Below are 20,562 nucleotides of genomic sequence, written 5' to 3' on the forward strand. Positions count from 1 at the left end.
TAATGGATTGTACGTAAATCATATATATATATATATATATATATATATCACCTTCTTTCATTGTATGAGGTAGTTTCAGGTGCATTGGGGTTGTGTGGGCAGTAAATGTTTCATCTTCCCATTTCTTTCCTCGGCGGAGCTCATGTACGTTACATCAGGGCTTTTCGATCTTGGGCCCAGTTTTAGGGAGAGTTGTTTTACTCTTTCATTATTTTATATTTTAAACATTTTTGTTTTAACGTAATAATTTCATGTTTCAGGAGATTCAGAAATCATGAGATAATCAAGAGGTTTTTAACAGTATAAAGACAAGTAAGCATATTTTGTGTAAAAAGTATTCATTTACATAAAGAGAGAGATGAACAGTAAGAAATGAACAAGTAAATTAATACCTTTCTTTGCAAAATGTCTTTGTCACCTTCAGCTTTACCTTAACACTGGGGGTTGTACAGCAATATTATCTTTAAAATGGCTTTAGAGCAATATATTGTGAAATTACCATTTCTAAAAAAATTCTAAAAATCTATATTTATAATAAATGAACTATAAAATGTTCTTGTTTTTGAAAGAAGTGTCTTGTGCTCATCAAGGCTCCATTAGATACAATTTTTTAATATACTTTGACATGTAATTTATTCCTGTGATGTTAAAGCTGAATTTTCAGCACCCATTATTCCAGTCTTCAGTGTCACATGATCCTATATGTTTATGTGTGTATATATAAATATGTGTGTGTATACATGAGCCGTTTGCAAAAAAAAAGTACATTGTACATTATACAGAAAGAAAGCCCGTGTTACATTACTGCAGTACACCTGTCATTTCTACAGTAGCCTTTTGGAGGATGTACAAAATTACTCCACATGTAGCATTCTTCTTGTCTTAGTTGCTGATGTCATGTTAGATATGAGGGTTTTGGACTGATGTGCCATGCACAAAATGGAAAGTAGCTGTCTGTCAGGCTTTTGCCAGCACAAAGCTCTGCGCCTTTGCATTTGTGTCCCTGAATGGCAGTGAGAAGCAGCAAAGCAGTCCCGCTTTGTGCTCCCGCAAAGCACTTATGCTTCTCGACAATTACATGTTTGATTACCCTTCTGACATTTTGAATTCAAGATAAGAGCTCACATGATGACGTAAATTAGCGGATGCCTGTGAATAGGACGAGTAAGGTGGACCAGGTTTTCAAAGATGGGCTAGTTAGCACCTTTATAAAGCCTGAATCTGTCTGTTTGTACAGACAGACCCTTTTGTTAGGCCTGTGTGTGTGTGTTTGAGTGCCTGTACGCACGTATGTTCAGATCTGCATGGCTGGGTGTGTGTGAGCATGTGTGGGTGTGTGTTTGGGGGATTTGTTTCAGGCTGGACATGGACAAAAATAAATCTCCATGTTGATACATGTCAGCAGAGTTTACATTCTCTCTCTCTCGCAAAGTGCTCTGCAGTGATGTAGTTGTGCTCTCCTGCATATTCGGCCACATGAAATGCCATTAAATATTCATTCTGCTTTCCTGTCAGTCCTAAAATATACATAGAACATACGCATGTCGCTCTGAGTAACACATAAGAAGTCGTTTCACTTGAAGTGTTTTTAGAATCACATACTACTGATGCTAGTAAATATACAGTATTATCTAGCTCAGTTGTCTTTTGTAGGTCAATGATCTACTGATAGAGTCCAATGTCTGTTGGGTTTCTGAAGTGAGGAAGTCCTCTCTCTGTTTTTTAATCCATTAAATTTGCATAAAAGCCAAGGCCAATTTTTTTGCCTTTCTCTGAAAAAATAGTTTGAATACTTTGAGTTTTTAATCACAAAAAAGAAAAAAACAAAGACCAAAATAGCTTCCAAATTAAGATGGATCACCGTTAAATATTGTTTAGAAATGATTCATGCTAGAAAAATGAGTGTGAATGTTCTCTGTATATATATATATATACACACACACACACACACACACACACATTATTATTACTTTTTTTATTACATAACCAAATTGCAAAAATATATTTTTTAATTAATGGTAAATTGCTATTTTGCTATAATAAATATAATAACAAATGTACATAATTTTACTGTAGTTTTCAGGTAAATCAACCTACAGCTTGTTAACTTAGTGTCTGCATATTCATCTGGGATAGAATAAAGTATTTTAACATGCATTATCTTTAAAGTACTTTATTCAGATGGTCTTCACTCTAGCCAGTACTATTTTTAAATCAGATGTTCCAAAATATATCTTTCAGCCTACTTATTTTCTTGGAAAGTACTTGGGTGTTATAATATTTGGTTGATGTGTAAATGTGTTCATGTACACTTTGTTAGCCTGCCAGCTGCTCTTCTCCAGGTGTAATGGTGGTCATTGATGCCGTGCAATGTGTAGGAGGCTGTTATCGCTACTGAGAGGATTAACAAGCCTACACGCAGATACTTTAGTGCATGAAACACAAATATACAGTCAAGGCATAAATACAACCTCTGCCTCTCAGCCTTGACTGAATGCATCAGTGATGTGCAAAACTATTCCATTATCACTGGTGCCATATGGATTTACAAGTATAATGAGTGAGTGCAGCCCATGTTGATGGAAATGCAAAGGTAATTGCACCTAAAGATAAAGGCTGGACACGATGATGTATTTCAGAATCTTTTCACTCTATAATCAAAAGGAAAAATATAAGTCATCATAGTTTCCTTTAAGAAAATTAAGATTTTTTTTTTGGACCAATTATTTATTGCATGCAATGTTAACATCATTACATTTAAGCACATTCAAACCCCGTGTTCTCATCATTAAAATAATAATAAAAGTTCATATTCTCATTAACATAACTTCAGTAGTTATACAGTTGTAATTATAAAAGCAGTAAGTATATATATATATATATATATATATATATATATATATATATATATATGAAAGTATTCATCGTGGTAATATTTGTTTTTACTGCTGATTTTAATTTAAGTGTTTTTAGTAAACAACTGAGAAATTTTCTGTAACATTCTAATTTTTTTTTTACTATTACTGTCACTGCATGCGTTCTTATTGAATAATAGAATTAATCTTACTGATCCCAAACTTTTGAATGGTAGTGTACATTATTTTTGGTTTAAATATAATAAAATAATTGTAGAAAACTAAGTGAGAGAATGCATTTAATTATCATGAAAATGATGCAAAAAATTAGATTTTTTATGCAAAATATTATTTTTTTTTGGATTTTGGGTGAAACATTTCTTGGCAAGCTTTGTTGAGCTTCACTCGATTCTTTAATGAACTTCATTAGCTTTCTCAGATATCTCTGGTCTTTCTGCAATGTGAAATGCTGCGAAGCGTTACCTACCAAAACACTCACTAATGCTCGTTGTCAGACTAAATTGCCATTAATCAGTCTGATAAATTGGCTGTTAACGAAGCAATGTCTGTTTGTTCTAGGGATCATTAGCAGGAACTGCACTACGGAAGGCTGGTCCGACGTGTATCCCAGCATCCACAGCGTTTGCTTTGAGCCCAGCCCGAATGCAACCAAGGTGAGTGACTGAATTTATGAAGTCAGATCTTTCCCAGAATTACTTTACAGTCATTTGTCCTGAAAACAGATGCCATCAGAATGGGACTTTTGATTGTACACAGTATTTAGGATCATTGCGCTAACTATCCTGAAGGAGCTATGCTTGAATGACAGCGGTAAAGGAAGATATTTTGCCTGAAAGGCACTGTTGTTCCCTCTCCACATGTGCTATAACCACTGTGTGTGGACACTGAGGACATTTCGGGACCCTGAACCTTTTAGTGCCTGCATCCCTGCCAGCTGGGACTACCTTTGGGGCAGAGACCGTGTTTGTGTGCATTTGGAGATGCGAGTGCGTACATTAATGCATGTGTGTGTTCATGCGTGTGTCTGACAGAGGCAAACAGTCATGGAAAGCACTAGAGTTTTAAAAGAAAGCGAGCAGCTGGCTCTAGTGTATTTTCATGGGCTTTCAACCAAATTGCTCTCAGTATTATATTTCTTATCAGGATCCCAAATTTGGAGACAAATGATTTTAGATGCGTTTGAAGTTGAAAAGAGTGCCAGAAAGCCAAAAAAATGAATACATGAGATGATAAAAGAATCAGAGCAGAGAGGTGCTTTTGTTCTTTTATGGCAGAATTTAAAAAAATATATATAAATGTGCAGTAACATGTAACGTTTCTCATAATAACACTAGATTCTCTCAGTCCATTAAATAGCTTGTCGTGAACGGCAGTCGCCTGTGAAATTTACAGTTTCATCCTGTGATTGTGCTTTAGTGATATGAATAATCATGAGCAACTGGAATGGAGAGAATCTCTGCAGGAAGTGAACCATGGCAATGCCAGTGTCAAGACAGACTGCCAGAGCGGAGGAGTGAACTGAATCATTAGGAGTTTTCATTCATTAGTTCTGCAAGTGTTCTATATTGGGTGGTTAGATGGTCTTTTTTTTTTCCTCTAGAGTTGTACCTTATTAATTTACAAAATACAGGGTCCGTAATTAACACCCACCAAGCACCAAATGTGAGTAAAAAATTGGCGGATGACTTTTTTAAGGAGCTATGACATAAAGCATTATACAAAAATTCAATCTAATTGTCAGAATTACAGGCTGACCTCCACTGATGTAAGTCAAGTTAGCTATTCAAATCAAAACATGTAATAAAGAAAACATCAGTCATGATGTGCATAATCTAAAGCTTCCTAAAACGCCCTCCTCCCCTCCTCCATAACTCATGTAGTGATACATAAGCACAATCTTCCTCAGATTAAACCACCAAATTGAAAATATCAGTAACTGATTTTCCTATTAATGAACTAATGAGGTGAACTGTAACTGAGCTTACTGTGGCTTATTTCACATTTATTCATAAGCTGTAACTAGTGAAACACCTGACAATGTTATGTTCTCTCTTTATTGCCATTACAGGGGCATCAGGGAGCATCCCACAAACTTAACACTCCCTAATAAAAATGAAAAATGAAACATTTTATCCCGATCTAATTTTTGTAACCTTTAGTCAAAACATAAGTCATGAGATGTTTTTAACTCGTACCCATGACCTGTTTTGCCTTAAGATTTGCAGCATCATTAATTCTTCATGGCATTGTTTATCAAATAAGTGCTCTTAATAGATCTGTGCTGTTTTATAGGGGTAGGGAGCCTTGGGAATGCAGGGAACGATAGGAACGTTGGGAACCTTAAGCTTAAGTTATTGGATGTTTGAGGCCATATGGAAAAACTTTCATTTTGACAAAAAAAGAAACGTCTCCAACATATCAGATGAAACCTCCCCTGCATTCTAACTTAAACAGCCGTCTGAGGGAAAGAAGAGATACACAAAAACCAAATAAGGATTTCAATGCATACGTTAAGTGTCTTATACTCCGTTAAAGTTATTATGACAAATAAATGTCCTTTTAAGTATTAAAATGTCCCAGATTAACATAAAAGTCAGTTGGCAAGAGCGAATGTTCAGCCAAAGCATTTTGAATGTAAGATTGTACAATTTAATAAATTATGATGCTGAAATGTTAGTCTTGGTTATACACCAAACTGACATTAAACTGCACCCGGAGGAATACTGTATTTCAGAGAAAACTAATACTTGAAGATGACAGGGCTCAAATCTGCTATAACTCGAGAAAGTTGAAACGAAATCCGCTTTTATTAGAGGAATTTTCTATAAAAATGTCAGCACATGTGTTGTGTGTTTTATATTGCTTTACCCTGTCATGACCGTGTGGTTTTGAGTGTTTGTGGACAAGCGTGGTCTCCAGCAGCGAGGGCAAACGCCTCTTATGGCTGGATAATCAGCCCTCTGAAGCGCAGTGAGTTGTCAGAGCGACTTGAGGTGATACCAAGGATCAGAGCAGGCATGCTGACACATCGGCCTGCTCTGATTGGCTAAATGTTGAAAGGAGATGCATGCGGTGACTGAAGCAGCCTTGAAATGGTGCAAATCAGCCTGTCTGAGGCTATAGGCACAAAAAACGGGATGATCCAGCATATAAATTGGATTTGAACTGGATTTCATTAGAACCTGTTTGACATCTTAGCAATGGTTTGATTCACGTTTAGTTGACTGAAGTGGAAATGGGTTTCTGCAAAAAAAGAAGAAGAAAAAAAGCACACCGCTAACCTGGACGTCGAGGTCTCTTCAGTGATTTGGGAAAATCCCGTAAAAGTCCTGGTAGAAAGCGATGCAAGGATCGCTTTCTGCCCGGACTTTTACGTGCTTTTCCCAAATCACTGAAGAGACCTCGACGTCCGGGTTCGCGGTAACATAAGCCGTCAGGCAAGTGTTATTTAAATAAACTCCTGATGTACTTACAAACTTTCCAATGCCTCGTTTTATGAGTACAGAACCTATTTGTACTACTGTAGAAGTTTGGTGCCATTCTGGGCATTATTAGTGGGGTAATTTATGAGATACAGCCTAGGATCCATTAGCGCCTACACTAATATCACACAGCTGATATCTCTAAATAAGCTCTAACTTTAATAATGTTCGACCAAGGGAAAAAGGCTTTTGGGGAGGTGTTTGGCTCGAGGTCATGGTGCAAAGGACCCTATGATTTTACTCCGAACCATCCCTTTAATGCATCTTTGCTGAATAAAAGAAAACGTTTAAACTGTGTATATTTGTCTACAGTAATATAATGGTTTAAATAAATGAGAAGTTTGATTTACTTAAGGCTTTTCTACACTTTATAGCAAGTCTTATGTTAGTAAAGTTTTTTTTGCACAAAAAACCCCATAATTTTCCACTGTTTTTTCTAAAAGTTAAACAGGATGTTTTTGCTACTGCACATTTAACACTATATATAAATGAGCTCTGTTATCATTGGCTAACCTCTTTCATGTGATAAACACCCTCATTTATCAGAGTGGGCCATACAATCATTTTAATTTCAAAAGAGTTAAAATCTTAAATCTTGTTTTATTGTACTTGCGTATGGTTCTTTAATGTTTAGAGGCAGTCCGTCTCCCTAGAAATGTTTTCCATTACAACTATGGACAATGGACTTTCGACATCACCCAGAGTTCAGCACGTGTTCCGTGGTAAGATGGTTGGCAGCGGTGTGGTTTGGGATGGTGCCCAGTTGACTCTGCGCTGCTCGTTTGAGCGATGAGGGGACAGTTCGCTGTTTTTCATTCTGATCCTGTGTCAGGGGAAATGAAACATTAAAGCAGTTTCCTGAAGGGTAGAGAGACAGTAGCAGAGGGCACATTCCCATCCTCGCAGAGTTCTCTCGTGGAAATTAGCAGAGATGACTGAAGTCGTCCTCCTAAGGCGTTAGTAAGAACACTGATCGACCTTGAGTCAAACCTGTCTGAAACCTGATTTCTTGAGCCCCATCCTGCTTCGCTTCAAAGAAGTCCTGCCCTGGGCACCTTCAAAGAAATTAAAACAAGCCCATTGACGAATTAAATTGGACATTGATCTTCTAAACTTGGGGAATTGATTCTCTTTAAAAGGACACCTGCTATTCCTTTAGGGTTGCCTGATTGATGTACGGATAGACCGGTTTGTCTTTCACCCTTAAATTAGTACTTTAGACTGAAGGTTGTATTCAAATGTAATCATTTACTAATCACTTTAGAGGAGACAGAGGCTTATAAAAACATCTGGCTTTGATTTGTTGTGTAATTTCTGCATCACTTTATAATTAAAGTAATGATTATTAAAGAATTTAATTAAAGAATTTATAAATTAATGACTGTTTTCAAACAGTTTTCAAACATCATCTGCTATTGGTTAGAAAATCCGATAATCCCGCCCCTGAAACTCATGTCATTGGTTGAGCCAGCATTGTTATGTGGGATGAAATATTGCAGAGCACTGTTTGATAGTGCACTTTTCAAGATAATCAACCTGGTATTTTAACATTAAAAAAATGACACACATCCCCTTTAAGTCTAAATAGACTACTTAGACATCGTCTAAACAATGCTCACCTTTTCCTAGGCCTTGCGCCGCATGTTGAGGTCCAAGTGCCATATTAGTGTCACTTTTAATCTGAAGTTCTCCAGAAGTTTTCCATGGGCATTCCCTGAAACACAAATCACATCCAACAATAAATAAGAGACTGTCTGAAGAAGGAAACAATCCCTCATCTCATCTAAAGCCAGCACAGAGGCTGGTTTCTGTCTCCTCCTTTTAACTGCTACAGCAGTTAACCTGCAGGCCTAAAAGAAAGATAGCAAAACAAAAGAAATGTCAACCAACAGATTTATGGGCGTTTTTTTCCAACACATTTTTTTTGTTAGTTTTTTTGTTTAAACAAATTCTCTTGGAAACTTGTTAACATGCCTTCATTCTTTTTTTTTTTTCTATTGTCAAATGCCTTTTATTTATACATTTTATATTTTAATCCTTGTTCCAAAAAATGTAAATAAATAAATATAAACCATTTCAATATTATTTAAATGCATTATACTTTGCCCAATTGTGATGTTAATAAAATCAAGAAAGATCAAAATATTATTTGTAAACAGAACATTTTTGTCTTTTCCAATAATTTTGTCAAATTATTCAAAGAGTGCAAACTTTTTATTTATGACACATAAAATGCTAACTATGAACTATCAAATACACAAATACATTTTTATTTTTGTAATTAAATGTCATACAGTCACGAATGTATCACTGCTCTGAAACCAAAGCAAAAACGCGCACACAGACAAAAACATTCTTAACCATCTGACGGTGAATTTGTGAGAATTTCGCTGAATGTTTCTTTCAGCTTTATGTTTAAAGTAGTGCAGGAGGAATGTTCCTGGTGTTGTTAATGTTGATGAGTGGGTGCTCTGGCTCCAGTGTGCCATGTAGTAAGTCAGACTGAAAGAATGCTGTTTATGGGGGATGAATCTGTCTGAGCTTCATCACACTCATCCACCGCCAAGCAGCTGCCTGTCCAACAAGCCATTTCCATGGTTATTATTCACCCTGTCATCCTTGTTATGTGATGTTATTTTACAAAAGCGTATTTGTTCATCTTAAAGTGAAAATGTTGTCCTAATCATATCCCTAACACTAACCCTACCCATAACTTATCCCTAAAATCAGAGGGAAATAATAGGAGAATACCACTGATGTAGAAGCACCTAACCCTGGTTGTAGGCCTAAATGTGACATAAACATTGGTTGATTGGAATGTTGTTTCAGAATCAACAAAGATGTTGATCCAGGAACATGTTGTACTTGGTGAAATCTGGTTCACCGTGTAAAATAAAGTCTGGGTTACAGATTGTGCTTAACTTGAAATTGTCCATGTTGCCCAATATTATTTTAATATATTCATTTTAGATTTTTATTTTTTCATGCAAAGCCGGGTGCTCACTGTGCGATTTATAATAGTCCTTTTATTGTTCCTTGTCAGACTGTACGAACATGATCCCCGCTGTAAGCCATGTCACACTGTACGATATCAGTTGTCATTAATGTCAGACTGTACGACAGTCAAGACACGTTAAAAACGGACGCACACAAGAAAACTCAGCCGGAGTTTTACATCATCAATCAATGACATGTTCGGTGACAGTGAGTTGCATTACACAAAGGATTGAAATGGTGGCTACAAAGAAATCTCTAACATTAATTTTGGTCGTGGCTTGTCTTGAAAAACAATTTGACAGTCATCGTAGGAGAAGTCACACTGCAGGACTGAGTCAAATCTTCTGACTCTGCCAGAATTTTGTCAGAGGTCAACTTTGATCGCAACGGTCATTAATCGGCTGTCGGTGAATTTGTCAAACTAACGATCAAAGACTTTTAGCCTAGGACCAGAGGAATCTTTTAGGATTTGCAAAATTTGTCTCAGACAGACAAATCGTGGCCAAAATCGTACAGTGTGAATCCGGCTTGAGTAAAATGATCATACAGAATACCTTTTTAATAAACCAAGTGAAATTGCAACTGGACAGCCAGTGTTAATCATGCATTTCTGTTATGTGGAAATGGCAGCTTTGACATTTTGCTCTACTGGGAAAAAAAGAATGATTTTTATGCATCATGAGCGTAGGTGGGTGATGACAGAATTTAAATGTTCTGGAAACTGTGCAACATGAACTAGACAAATGTAGACATACCTTTATACTGTAAAACCTACAATCATCTTTTTTTTGCCTACAATAATCAGGCAACTTTATTTTCAAAGATAAAAAGTTATTTGAAATAATTTAAAAGCACTTAAAATCCACTTGAATCAAAAACAGTTGTCCTTTTTTTCAGACAAATGCATAATGTGTACATGCCTTGGAGTGAATGGAGTGCAAATACAAGTGTTTCTCATACTCTGTTTCTCTCTCTGTCCAGCTTGTTTTCTACACAGTGATGAAGGCCCTTTACACACTCGGACACAGCCTCTCTCTCATCGCACTTATCACCGGCAGCACCATCCTCTGTCTGTTCAGGTTTGAAACAGAGTCTTAAATAGTTCCAGTAGTTGAGTCTGCTTTATATTACAGCACACTTTGTATGGATGGATGAGCCTGCCTTATATTAATTGTAATCATTTGGCAGGCTTCTGAACGACTATATTTTAAACTTTTTGACATTGAGGATAAACATTATGCTTGGTGCACGACTTTAACCCGATAGTGATTATCTTGCTGAAATGAAGTTATTCATTTAAGAAGTTGTCTGGAGATGTGATGAATGGAACAGTGCTTAAGACGTCTTTACATTTTTTCTCACAAACTAACCATAAGCACAATTAAAATAGAAAGAGGCCATGTTTATTTACAGCACTGTCATGCTCCAACAGAAAACTCCACTGCACCAGGAACTACATCCATCTGAACTTGTTCTTCTCCTTCATACTGAGGGCCATCGCTGTGCTGGTCAAAGATGCCATTCTGTTTTCCCACGAGAACGTAGAATGTACAAAGCAGCCATCACTGGTGAGTGACTCCATCCATACAGAAGTTCCACAAGGAAATTCATGTAATTAAGGGTACGTTTACATGACAACAATATACCAAAAACGGAAAAGTTTTTCCTTTGCTTTTTTCGCGTACAGGCGACAACGTTGTCAAAATGATCCCCATTCACATAGATCCGCGTAAACGACTAAAAACGCTGTATTATGCATTCCAGGCCAGTAGTTGGCGATGTCACTTTGAAAAGAAGCACTACGTGCCTATAGACTGAACACGTAGTACGCATGCGCATGAGCCCCAAACTTTTGAACAGTACTGTGTAATTTCTGCACAACTAGTGACACTAAACAACTAAAAATACTAATTGTTTCCCAACACCACATCACCCCATAATCCCAACCTCAATCTCAAAGCATTAAACCAGAAGTTGGCATACCAGGCAGATCAAACAAACATTGCAATGTTTGAAAGGGCTAATACTTTTCAGGAAGCCAACCTTACAAATGGTTTACTTTCAGCTGTCTGAGCACATTAAACTGAGATATGAGATACATCGAAAAAATTACACACTTCACCTTTAAGGGTCTGAACTGAGCTAAGCCAAAACATGCATAGTCAACTAAACACATTTTATGCTTCATCAGTTTTAAAAGGTGGTTATTTCTGTCACTGCAGACCCTAAAACCCCAAATCTTTACACAGGTTTGCTTCAGAGATATGTAGTACACAATGCAGTTCTCTGTGCTTGTGTTTAGATTGGTTGCAAGGCCAGCCTGATCATCTTCAACTACTTCATCATGGCAAACTTCTACTGGTTGCTGGTGGAAGGTCTGTACCTACATACCCTACTGATGGTCATCTTCTCCGAGAACAGACACTTCATCATCTATCTCCTCATTGGATGGGGTGAGTCTTCATTAAAAACACTGACACTGACCTTTATGAGATGTTTCCTTTTTCCAAAATCATTTGTTAACCTTTAGAATGAATTCAAAATTACTTTTCAGTCTTTTAATGCTATTCATGTCAGTGTTTTCAAGCAGGTATTTGAGTAAATAAAGGATCATTTGAGTCTGGAGCCTAGAAAAGTTCCACTTCCCACTGCATTTAATACGTTTGCTTTCATCCTGTCTGACATGAACAGATGCGTGCATAGAAAATCATTTGAGAACACACACCTCTTCATGGTGTAGCACTGAATGTCTCTTCCTTAATTCATTCAAACACTTCTGAATAGATGTCGCCCACTACTCGGAGGAAAAACAGCGAAGGGAACAACATGACGTGTCTTGTTCAGGCTGTTTGTCTTGCATTATGTATTAGTATGTCTTTGTAGTTTGTTGCGTCTCTGGAGTTTCCAGGCGAGAGAAAGGAGAGCAGGATCTTCATTCACTTCTAGAGGACAGGCTTGGGCGTGGCTTGCTAGACTCATCATATCAACACCTCATTAAGCTTCTCTTTCATCATGACAGTGACGACTAACATGGCCTCTTTAATCATGTTCTGTTTACCAGCATTTCCTCTCCAGCTCTTCTTCTGTCTAGAGATAGTGGCCCACCTCCCAACAGGAAACTCAACTAACAGATTTTTCAGCAGGTGTCCGAGCAGAGATGCTGTTTTCTAACATCACATTATCTGTGTCTGTTTGTCTGTCTCATTATCTGCCTGTCTGTCTTTCTGTCTGTTTGTCTGTCTTTCCGTCTGCCTTTTCATCTATCTATCTATCTATCTATCTATCTATCTATCTATCTATCTATCTATCTATCTATCTATCTATCTATCTATCTATCTATCTATCTATCTATCTATCTATCTATCTATCTATCTATCTATCTATCTATCTATTTGTCTGTCTGTCTGTCTGTCTACCTGTCTGTCTACCTGTCTGTATTTCTATCTATCTATCTATCTATCTATCTATCTATCTATCTATCTATCTATCTATCTATCTATCTATCTATCTATCTATCTATCTATCTATCTATCTGTCTATCTATCTGTCTATCTATCTATCTATCTATCTATCTATCTATCTGTCTGTCTGTCTGTCTGTCTGTCTATCTGTATATGTCTGTCTATCTGTCTCTCTCTCTCTCTCTCTCTCTCTCTCTCTCTCTCTCTCTCTCTCTCTCTCTCTCTCTCTCTCTCTCTCTCTCTCTGTAGCCTATATTTACATTGATTACACAAAGGAATGTCAGCACAAAGTCTCTTGATATTTTATCATTCCCTCTCCTTCCCTCAGGATTCCCCACCGTGTTTGTGATTCCATGGATTGTGTGTAGGATTTACCTCGAGGACACAGGGTGAGCAGTTGAGCACAGCATAATCAGACGGTGACAGAACTCACATGAGACTCTTAATAGCGGATATTTAAACCTGAGAGATTAAAATGAGGCAAAAGAAGATGAAACGCATTCCCATTTGCTACTCCTGTTATGAAAGCACTTGTAACTCTTTGATGTCTTCTCTTAATAGATGCTGGGAGAGAAATGACGCTCCGATTCCCTGGCGGGTGATCAACTGGCCAATTATGGCATCTGTCATTGTGAGTATAACCTCACACCAGTACTTATAAACACACTGAGACCAGCCTCATACTGTATGCATTATGTCAGGCAGGGAGGGATTCTGCCAGCAAAGCAGACACTGGGATGTGCTGAGTCTCACGGACAGTTTCCATGTCCTGGATGAGATGTGAGCGCAGGCATGTCAGGAAGAGCGAGCAAACATGCTGTCACAAGTGCCTCTCTCAGCACACGTGCCAGGGCTCTCTCTTGTGTCCGCTGTGCCATTTCCATTTTGTAAACCCTCACCTGCAAAAGATCAAATGTCTTTGGACAGCATGATGGCTGTGTTTGACAGCTTTGCCCGAACGCATCCAGGTCAAAATGTTCCTCAGCCCTCTGGAGCCTAGGAATGCAATAATTATAAAAAACGTCATATGTTTTTCTGGCAAACATGCTCGGTTCTGGTAATTCATGTGTTTAGATAACTCTCACAGAGCACCATCTACCATGTATCTACATCTCTCTTACCCAGAATCCCACTGGTCGATGAAGCTTTGGCCAAGATGTTCTGTTTGTTTTGGTTTGGGTTTTTATGGCGGGATTAATTATGAGGAACAGAAACAGGTGCCCTCTTTTGTTTTTATTATCTGTCTGATGGATTTAAGCAAGATGGAAATTGGAGATGATCATTTTACATTTGAAGTTATGCATTTGGCAGACCAAATCCCATTTTTTTGGTGCTTTCAATGTTTTCTTTAAAAATCAAACACATGTTATTTTTGTAGTGTTATTTTAAAGGCCAGATCAACTCCTTAAAGGGACAGTTCAGCCAAAATTGATAGTTCTGTCATCATTTTCCCACCCTCATGTCATTCCAAACCTGTCTGACTACTGTGGATAAGATATAAAAAATATATTTTTGTCAGTGGGGTCAACACTGGAGCACTGAGGCATTCTTTTACACAGAAGAAAGAAAGTGATATAGGATTAGAACGGCTTGAGAATGAGTAAATGGTGGCAGAATTATTATTTTTTGGATGAACTGTTCCTTTAAGGCAGCAACTGCACGTTTTCACGTGTTACAGTGTGTGCAATAATCCTGTAATCTGGTTCAAGTCTTACAGAATGTTTTGAGATCTTCTCGTGTCAGATCCAGTGAACAGGATTCAGTGGTAATGTTTAGTCTGGAGAATGTCATTGTATAAAAGAGGAATGATATAAAATCTTGTTCTCTTCCTTTCTGTGTTCTACAGTTCAACTTTATTCTGTTCATCAGCATCATTCGAATCCTGGTCCAGAAACTGAGGTGTCCTGATGTTGGTGGAAACGATCAGTCTCAGTACAGGTATTGCAAATGGATGCCAACTAATACTCTATTTTGCAAACATGGTATCAGCCACCATGTTTGAATCCTCTTATGTGCTATTCAGGTCATAGCTGAGATCTCCCTTTTACATTTACCAGGAGTTGCATTCTAGCATGAATCTCTGAAAAATAGATGGAAATGGATGACTGCTTTCCATTTTTATCCAAGGCTTCCACTATCTCTTGTGCAGTGCTAAATATATTTGCATTGAAATGGGGGTGAAATATTTATGTTGCGATTTTTGCAATCTGAGTTTTTGTTCTGCTGAGAGTGGCACGCTCTGTGTTTGAATGCCCTGTCGCTAATGCATGAGAGGCTGTTGTCTATTTGATGGTTCTCCCAGATGCACTTTTCCCTTTTTGTTCTTCTAAAGATTTCGGTTTGGAGCTCTCCATTGTATGCTTGGTAATAACTCTCGATTTGACAAAAATTGCCATGCTATCATAACAGGGGTCCGTCCTTATCACTCCGTCCAAATCCTGTTACTTTCTGTTTTCAGGAGGTTGGCCAAATCCACACTTCTCTTGATCCCTCTCTTTGGCATCAACTATGTTGTTTTTGTTTACATCATAGAAGAAAATGGAGAGATGGAAAACTACAAAATATTCTTTGACCTTGGCCTGGGATCATTTCAGGTGGGGAATATGCCTGAGTGTTCACTTTAAAATGATCAAAAGTAACAGTAAAGACATTTATAATGTTACAAAAGATTTCTATTTCAAATACAGGCTATTCTTTTGAACTTTCTATTCATAATAATAAAATATGTTTCTTGCGACTGGAAATTCAGCTTTGCCATCACAGGAATAAGTTATATTATAAAGTATATAATAAAGTAGAAAACTGGTCTACTTTATTAATGCTTCTTTCAAAAACATTTTATCTTACCGACTCCAAATTTTTAAATGGATATGATGCTTTATTAATGTTGTACCACATTAACTCTCTATGTTCCTTTCACAGGGCTTGGTGGTTGCGATTTTGTATTGTTTTTTGAATAGTGAGGTCAGTGTGCAATCTTATCAATCTTATCGACATATCTCACTTCAGTTCTTTTCCAAAACCTAGAAGTGAGCGACACTTTAAATAAGCAGCAACACAAATAGCTCTAGACTTTGATGTTCGCATGTAGCTAAGATAAGCAATATATTCTAATAAGCATTAAAATGCATAGCACACACACATTATTGGGATAAATAAATACATTTTAATTACACTGAACGTTTTGTAGCAATGCTTTTTTATATCAAATGAAACATTCATTTATAATCAACATTTCTCTCGCCTTGGACACCATTTTTTATTAGTTTGTAGCAATGCATTCTAGGATTGGCTTTTGCCTTTGAATTTGGTCAAAACAAAGTATCTTAAAAAGCAATATGATTAAGTCACAGCACCCTTCATTTCCATGCCTATGATGCCTTAAAATGCTATCTCCTCCTCAGGCTGCTCACTAGGTTTTGGAACAGAGCCGTAGTATTCCTTCCTAGTTAAAGTCAACATGAAACATTCACAACACATAGGTGTCTGTTTCACAGACAGGGCTTAGGTTATTTTAATATATGTCAGTGCAAGTTGCTTACAGTTAAAACAGCTCAAACATGCATTTTAGTCTGGGACTAGCTTAAGCAGTGTCTGTGAAACCAGCCAATTATGTAATAAATGTATGACATAAAGAAAAAAATGCAAGCTGGACCCTATATTATCAATTTGGGATTGATTGAATCATGAAAAGTTGTCTAAATGATGTTGTTAGAAGTGAGGGCTTAAAAAATAAGAGGGATTGGTGACAGTTTTTTCAAAGGTGGAGCAGCAAGGAATTACATTGTGATGAATAAATTACAAAGACAAGTATTTTTGTTTGAAATAACTGCACTGATACAGTGGGGAAAAAAGTATTTAGTCAGCCACCAATTGTGCAAGTTCTCCCACTTAAAAAGATGAGAGAGGCCTGTAATTTTCATCATAGATACACTTCAACTATGAGAGACAAAATGAGAAAAAAAAATCCAGAAAATCACATTGTAGGATTTTTAATGAACTTATTTGCAAATTATGGTGGAAAATAAGTATTTGGTCAATAACAAAAGTTTATCTCAATACTTTGTTATATATCCTTTGTTGGCAATGACAGAAGTCAAACATTTTCTGTAAGTCTTCACAAGGTTTTCACACACTGTTGCTGGTATTTTGGCCCATTCCTCCATGCAGATCTCCTCTAGAGCAGTGATGTTTTGGGGCTGTCACTGGGCAACATGGACTTTCAACTCCCTCCAAAGATTTTCTATAGGGTTGAGATCTGGAGACTGGCTAGGCCACTCCAGGACCTTGAAATGCTTCTTACGAAGCCACTCCTTCGTTGCCGGTGTGTTTGGGATCATTGTCATGCTGAAAGACCCAGCCACGTTTCATCTTCAATGCCCTTGCTGATGGAAGGAGGTTTTCACTCAAAATCTCATGATACATGGCCCCATTCATTCTTTCCTTTACACAGATCAGTCGTCCTGGTCCATTTGCAGAAAAACAGCCCCGAAGCATGATGTTTCCACCCCCATGCTTCACAGTAGGTATGGTGTTCTTTGGATGCAACTTCTCCTCCAAACACGACGAGTTGAGTTTTTACCAAAAAGTTCTATTTTGGTTTCATCTGACCATATGACATTCTCCCAATCCTCTTCTGGATCATCCAAATGCTCTCTAGCAAACTTCGGACAGGCCTGGACATGTACTGGCTTAAGCAGGAGGATACGTCTGGCACTGCAGGATTTGAGTCCCTGGCGGCGTAGTGTGTTACTGATGGTAGCCTTTGTTACTTTGGTCCCAGCTCTCTGCAGGTCATTCACTAGGTCCCCCCATGTGGTTCTGGGATTTTTGCTCACCGTTCTTGTGATCATTTTGACCCCACGGGGTGAGATCTTGCGCTGAGCCCCAGATCGAGGAAGATTATCAGTGGTCTTGTATGTCTTCCATTTCCTAATAATTGCTCCCACAGTTGATTTTTTCACACCAATCTGCTTACCTATTGCAGATTCAGTCTTCCCAGCCTGGTGCAGGTCTACAATTTTGTTTCTGATGTCCTTTGACAGCTCTTTGGTCTTGGCCATAGTGGAGTTTGGAGAGTGACTGTTTGAGGTTGTGGACAGGTGTCTTTTATACTGATAACAAGTTCAAAAAGGTGCCATTAATACAGGTAACGAGTGGAGGACAGAGGAGCCTCTTAAAGAAGAAGTTACAGGTCTGTGAGAGCCAGAAATCTTGCCTGTTTGTAGGTGACCAAATACTTATTTTCCACCATAATTTGCAAATAAATTCATTAAAAATCCTACAATGTTTTTTTCTGCATTTTTTTTCTCATTTTGTCTCTCATAGTTGAAGTGTACCTGTGATGAAAATTACAGGCCTCTCTCATCTTTTTAAGTGGGAGAACTTGCACAATTGGTGGCTGACTAAATACTTTTTTTCCCCACTGTAGTCAAGGATTGTGTATTGAGTACATAAATTGGTTCAATTTTGATTTCATGTTGACTTACCACACTGTGTATGGCTGTGCTAATGATACTGGGTTTTATATTTGACTGCTCTGCAGGTCCAGAGCGAACTCAAGAGAAAGTGGCGGAGTTTGCGTTTAAAGCGTTACATCGGCCGTGACTACCGTCTGCACAGTTCGTCCATATCCAGAAATGGCACGGAAAACATGGCCCAATTCCATCGTAACTCCAGAGCCCAGTCTTTCCTACAGACTGAGACCACCGTGGTGTGAGACATCCCAAGAACAGAAGCGGCGCTATATGAATCATGCTCTTAGTTCACTGCCCCTCGGCTAACAACTCGTTTTCTTTTTCAAAAGCTTTATGCTGAAGAGGACTAGGCTTTCTGAAGCATGATATTGACATGCAGGAGACATGATGAGGATTCAGCATCTCCATGAGGCATGAGTGTGTTTTCAGTTCAATGCAAAATCTTGCTTGTCTACCAAAATAACGTTAAACCAAACCTCTGTGAGTGAGAGTATTGGTGCATTAAAAACTATCATTCTGATCACAATATATATTGTTTTTTGTAAACACTTTCATAGCATTAGGGTCAGATTATATAATAGTGTTATGTAAATGCTACTTAAGACCCACAGGAAATTTCTTAGACTCATGGAGACGCTGTGCCATGCTGTAAACACATGAAAACACAGCCGCCACCCCAAGAACATTGGTCTTGGATGAATTCAAGAAGTGGGTCACCTCTATACCAAACTCAAATGTGAGGTTTTCACAAAGAGGACATTACCGCTGGAGGCGTCCAGATTAGCCTCGGACTTATTTCAGGAGAATATGTCTTTCTTCAGATACACACGGACACTGACCTACACTGAAAAGACAGTCGTTCACTCAAACAAAAAGTGGTGATTGTAAGAAAAAGCAAAAATTCTTGCTCTGATATTGAACTGTTCTTGTGTCTGCAGCATTACATAATGCCATTTTGTCATTATATGACCCCTGGGATTTTTTTTTATACCTTCTGGAGAAAAGCCACAGTATGAGCTCTCTCAGATATAAGATTATACTTTTTCCAGGATATATATATTCTAGCATGTGAATGTAATTCATTTCTTCGTTATTACGCGAGGAGATTCAGTAAAGTCTTATGAATGAAATGAGTTTTATCGACGAGTATGTGGCATAAATATTTAGTTGATCCAGCAATAAACCAAACGCGACTCACTGTTATTACTTCGCAAACTCTTTTAGTTCATATCCCACTGATCAGTCATTTCAATGGAAGGTGTTGATGGCGTTTCTGATTATTTCACTTTTGTGTTGCTCTGCCTTACATTGTCAGGGGGGTTGGGGAATTGTTCACTGCAATGAATCCTGCTGCCTGTGCTCTTTTCATTCAACTGAACAACAGATAATTAATCCAGCAGACAGTTGGACGCAGATTTAGGTCAAGTGATCTGACAAAACACAGCGAGTTTGAAAGTGACATTTCAGTGCGAGCTGCGTTCTGCGTTCTTGTCGCAAACAGATTCTGGGAAGTGCGGTCCACAGACTGCACAATGGCTTGGAGAGGAGATCGGATCTCTTACAGCTGGGCCTGAAGAGCGAAAGGTCCCCGGGACACCACGTGCGAGCTTGCGTTCATCTAAAGTGACACAGATGCCATGGGCAGGGGCATTCAGCATCATTATCAGACTGTCAGAGGGAGAAGAAAAGATGGAGCTTTAATTAGACCTGGCAGAAAGGAATTGTGTGTTGTCTAAACGAAATATTGAAGGAGGGTTTCTGTTGTTTGTTGTGGAGGACAGTATGCCTCTGTGTAGAATCTAGCGTGTTTGACATGATGTAAATAACGTTGTGCACTTCTCTTTTATTATATTTAACCGTCTGCAATGTTTTCATAAGTTGTTCTCAGTTTTTGCAATTGTTACATTTTTGCTGAATGTTTCTTGTAAACTGTATTGAGATTTTTCATTAAATGTGGACGTTTTTAAACTGTATTCAGTCACTGTTTTAATCACTATTTAATCACTATTTAGCTGATTTAATTTGAAATTAATTTTCACCACTTATTCTAACTCTACCAGCGATTCATACTGCCGTAATTGATATCTACTTAATACTGCAAAATTATTTAGATGAGCGATGTCGATATAGTAGATAAGGTTGTTTTTATGATCCTGGTTTGTGAAGGGAACGATAAATGGGATGCTAAAAAAGGAGCAGTGAAATACGATTACACTTCTCCCTTGCCGATCAACAAATCAGCTTCACCATCAACACAGATTATATCAAA

General features: G+C 37.9%; 1 protein-coding gene across 1 annotated transcript in view; it reads left to right on the forward strand.

Annotated features, from left to right (window-relative positions):
* The window catches only part of vipr2 (vasoactive intestinal peptide receptor 2), a 30,633-nt gene extending 10,367 nt beyond the window's left edge, over nt 1-20,266 (forward strand). The window contains exons 4-13 of the mRNA XM_084102103.1: nt 3,435-3,529; nt 10,337-10,434; nt 10,788-10,923; nt 11,658-11,808; nt 13,145-13,205; nt 13,378-13,447; nt 14,663-14,754; nt 15,275-15,410; nt 15,739-15,780; nt 18,362-20,266. Of these exons, the coding sequence (XP_083958229.1) occupies nt 3,435-3,529; nt 10,337-10,434; nt 10,788-10,923; nt 11,658-11,808; nt 13,145-13,205; nt 13,378-13,447; nt 14,663-14,754; nt 15,275-15,410; nt 15,739-15,780; nt 18,362-18,535 (1,055 nt within the window). The 3' untranslated portion in view covers nt 18,536-20,266. The remainder of the gene's footprint in view (nt 1-3,434; nt 3,530-10,336; nt 10,435-10,787; nt 10,924-11,657; nt 11,809-13,144; nt 13,206-13,377; nt 13,448-14,662; nt 14,755-15,274; nt 15,411-15,738; nt 15,781-18,361) is intronic.
* Nucleotides 20,267-20,562: the final 296 nt, after the last annotated feature.

This window comes from Abramis brama, assembly GCF_963993115.1.
Source record: "Abramis brama genome assembly, chromosome: 24".
In the NCBI taxonomy this organism is placed as follows: domain Eukaryota; kingdom Metazoa; phylum Chordata; class Actinopteri; order Cypriniformes; family Leuciscidae; genus Abramis; species Abramis brama.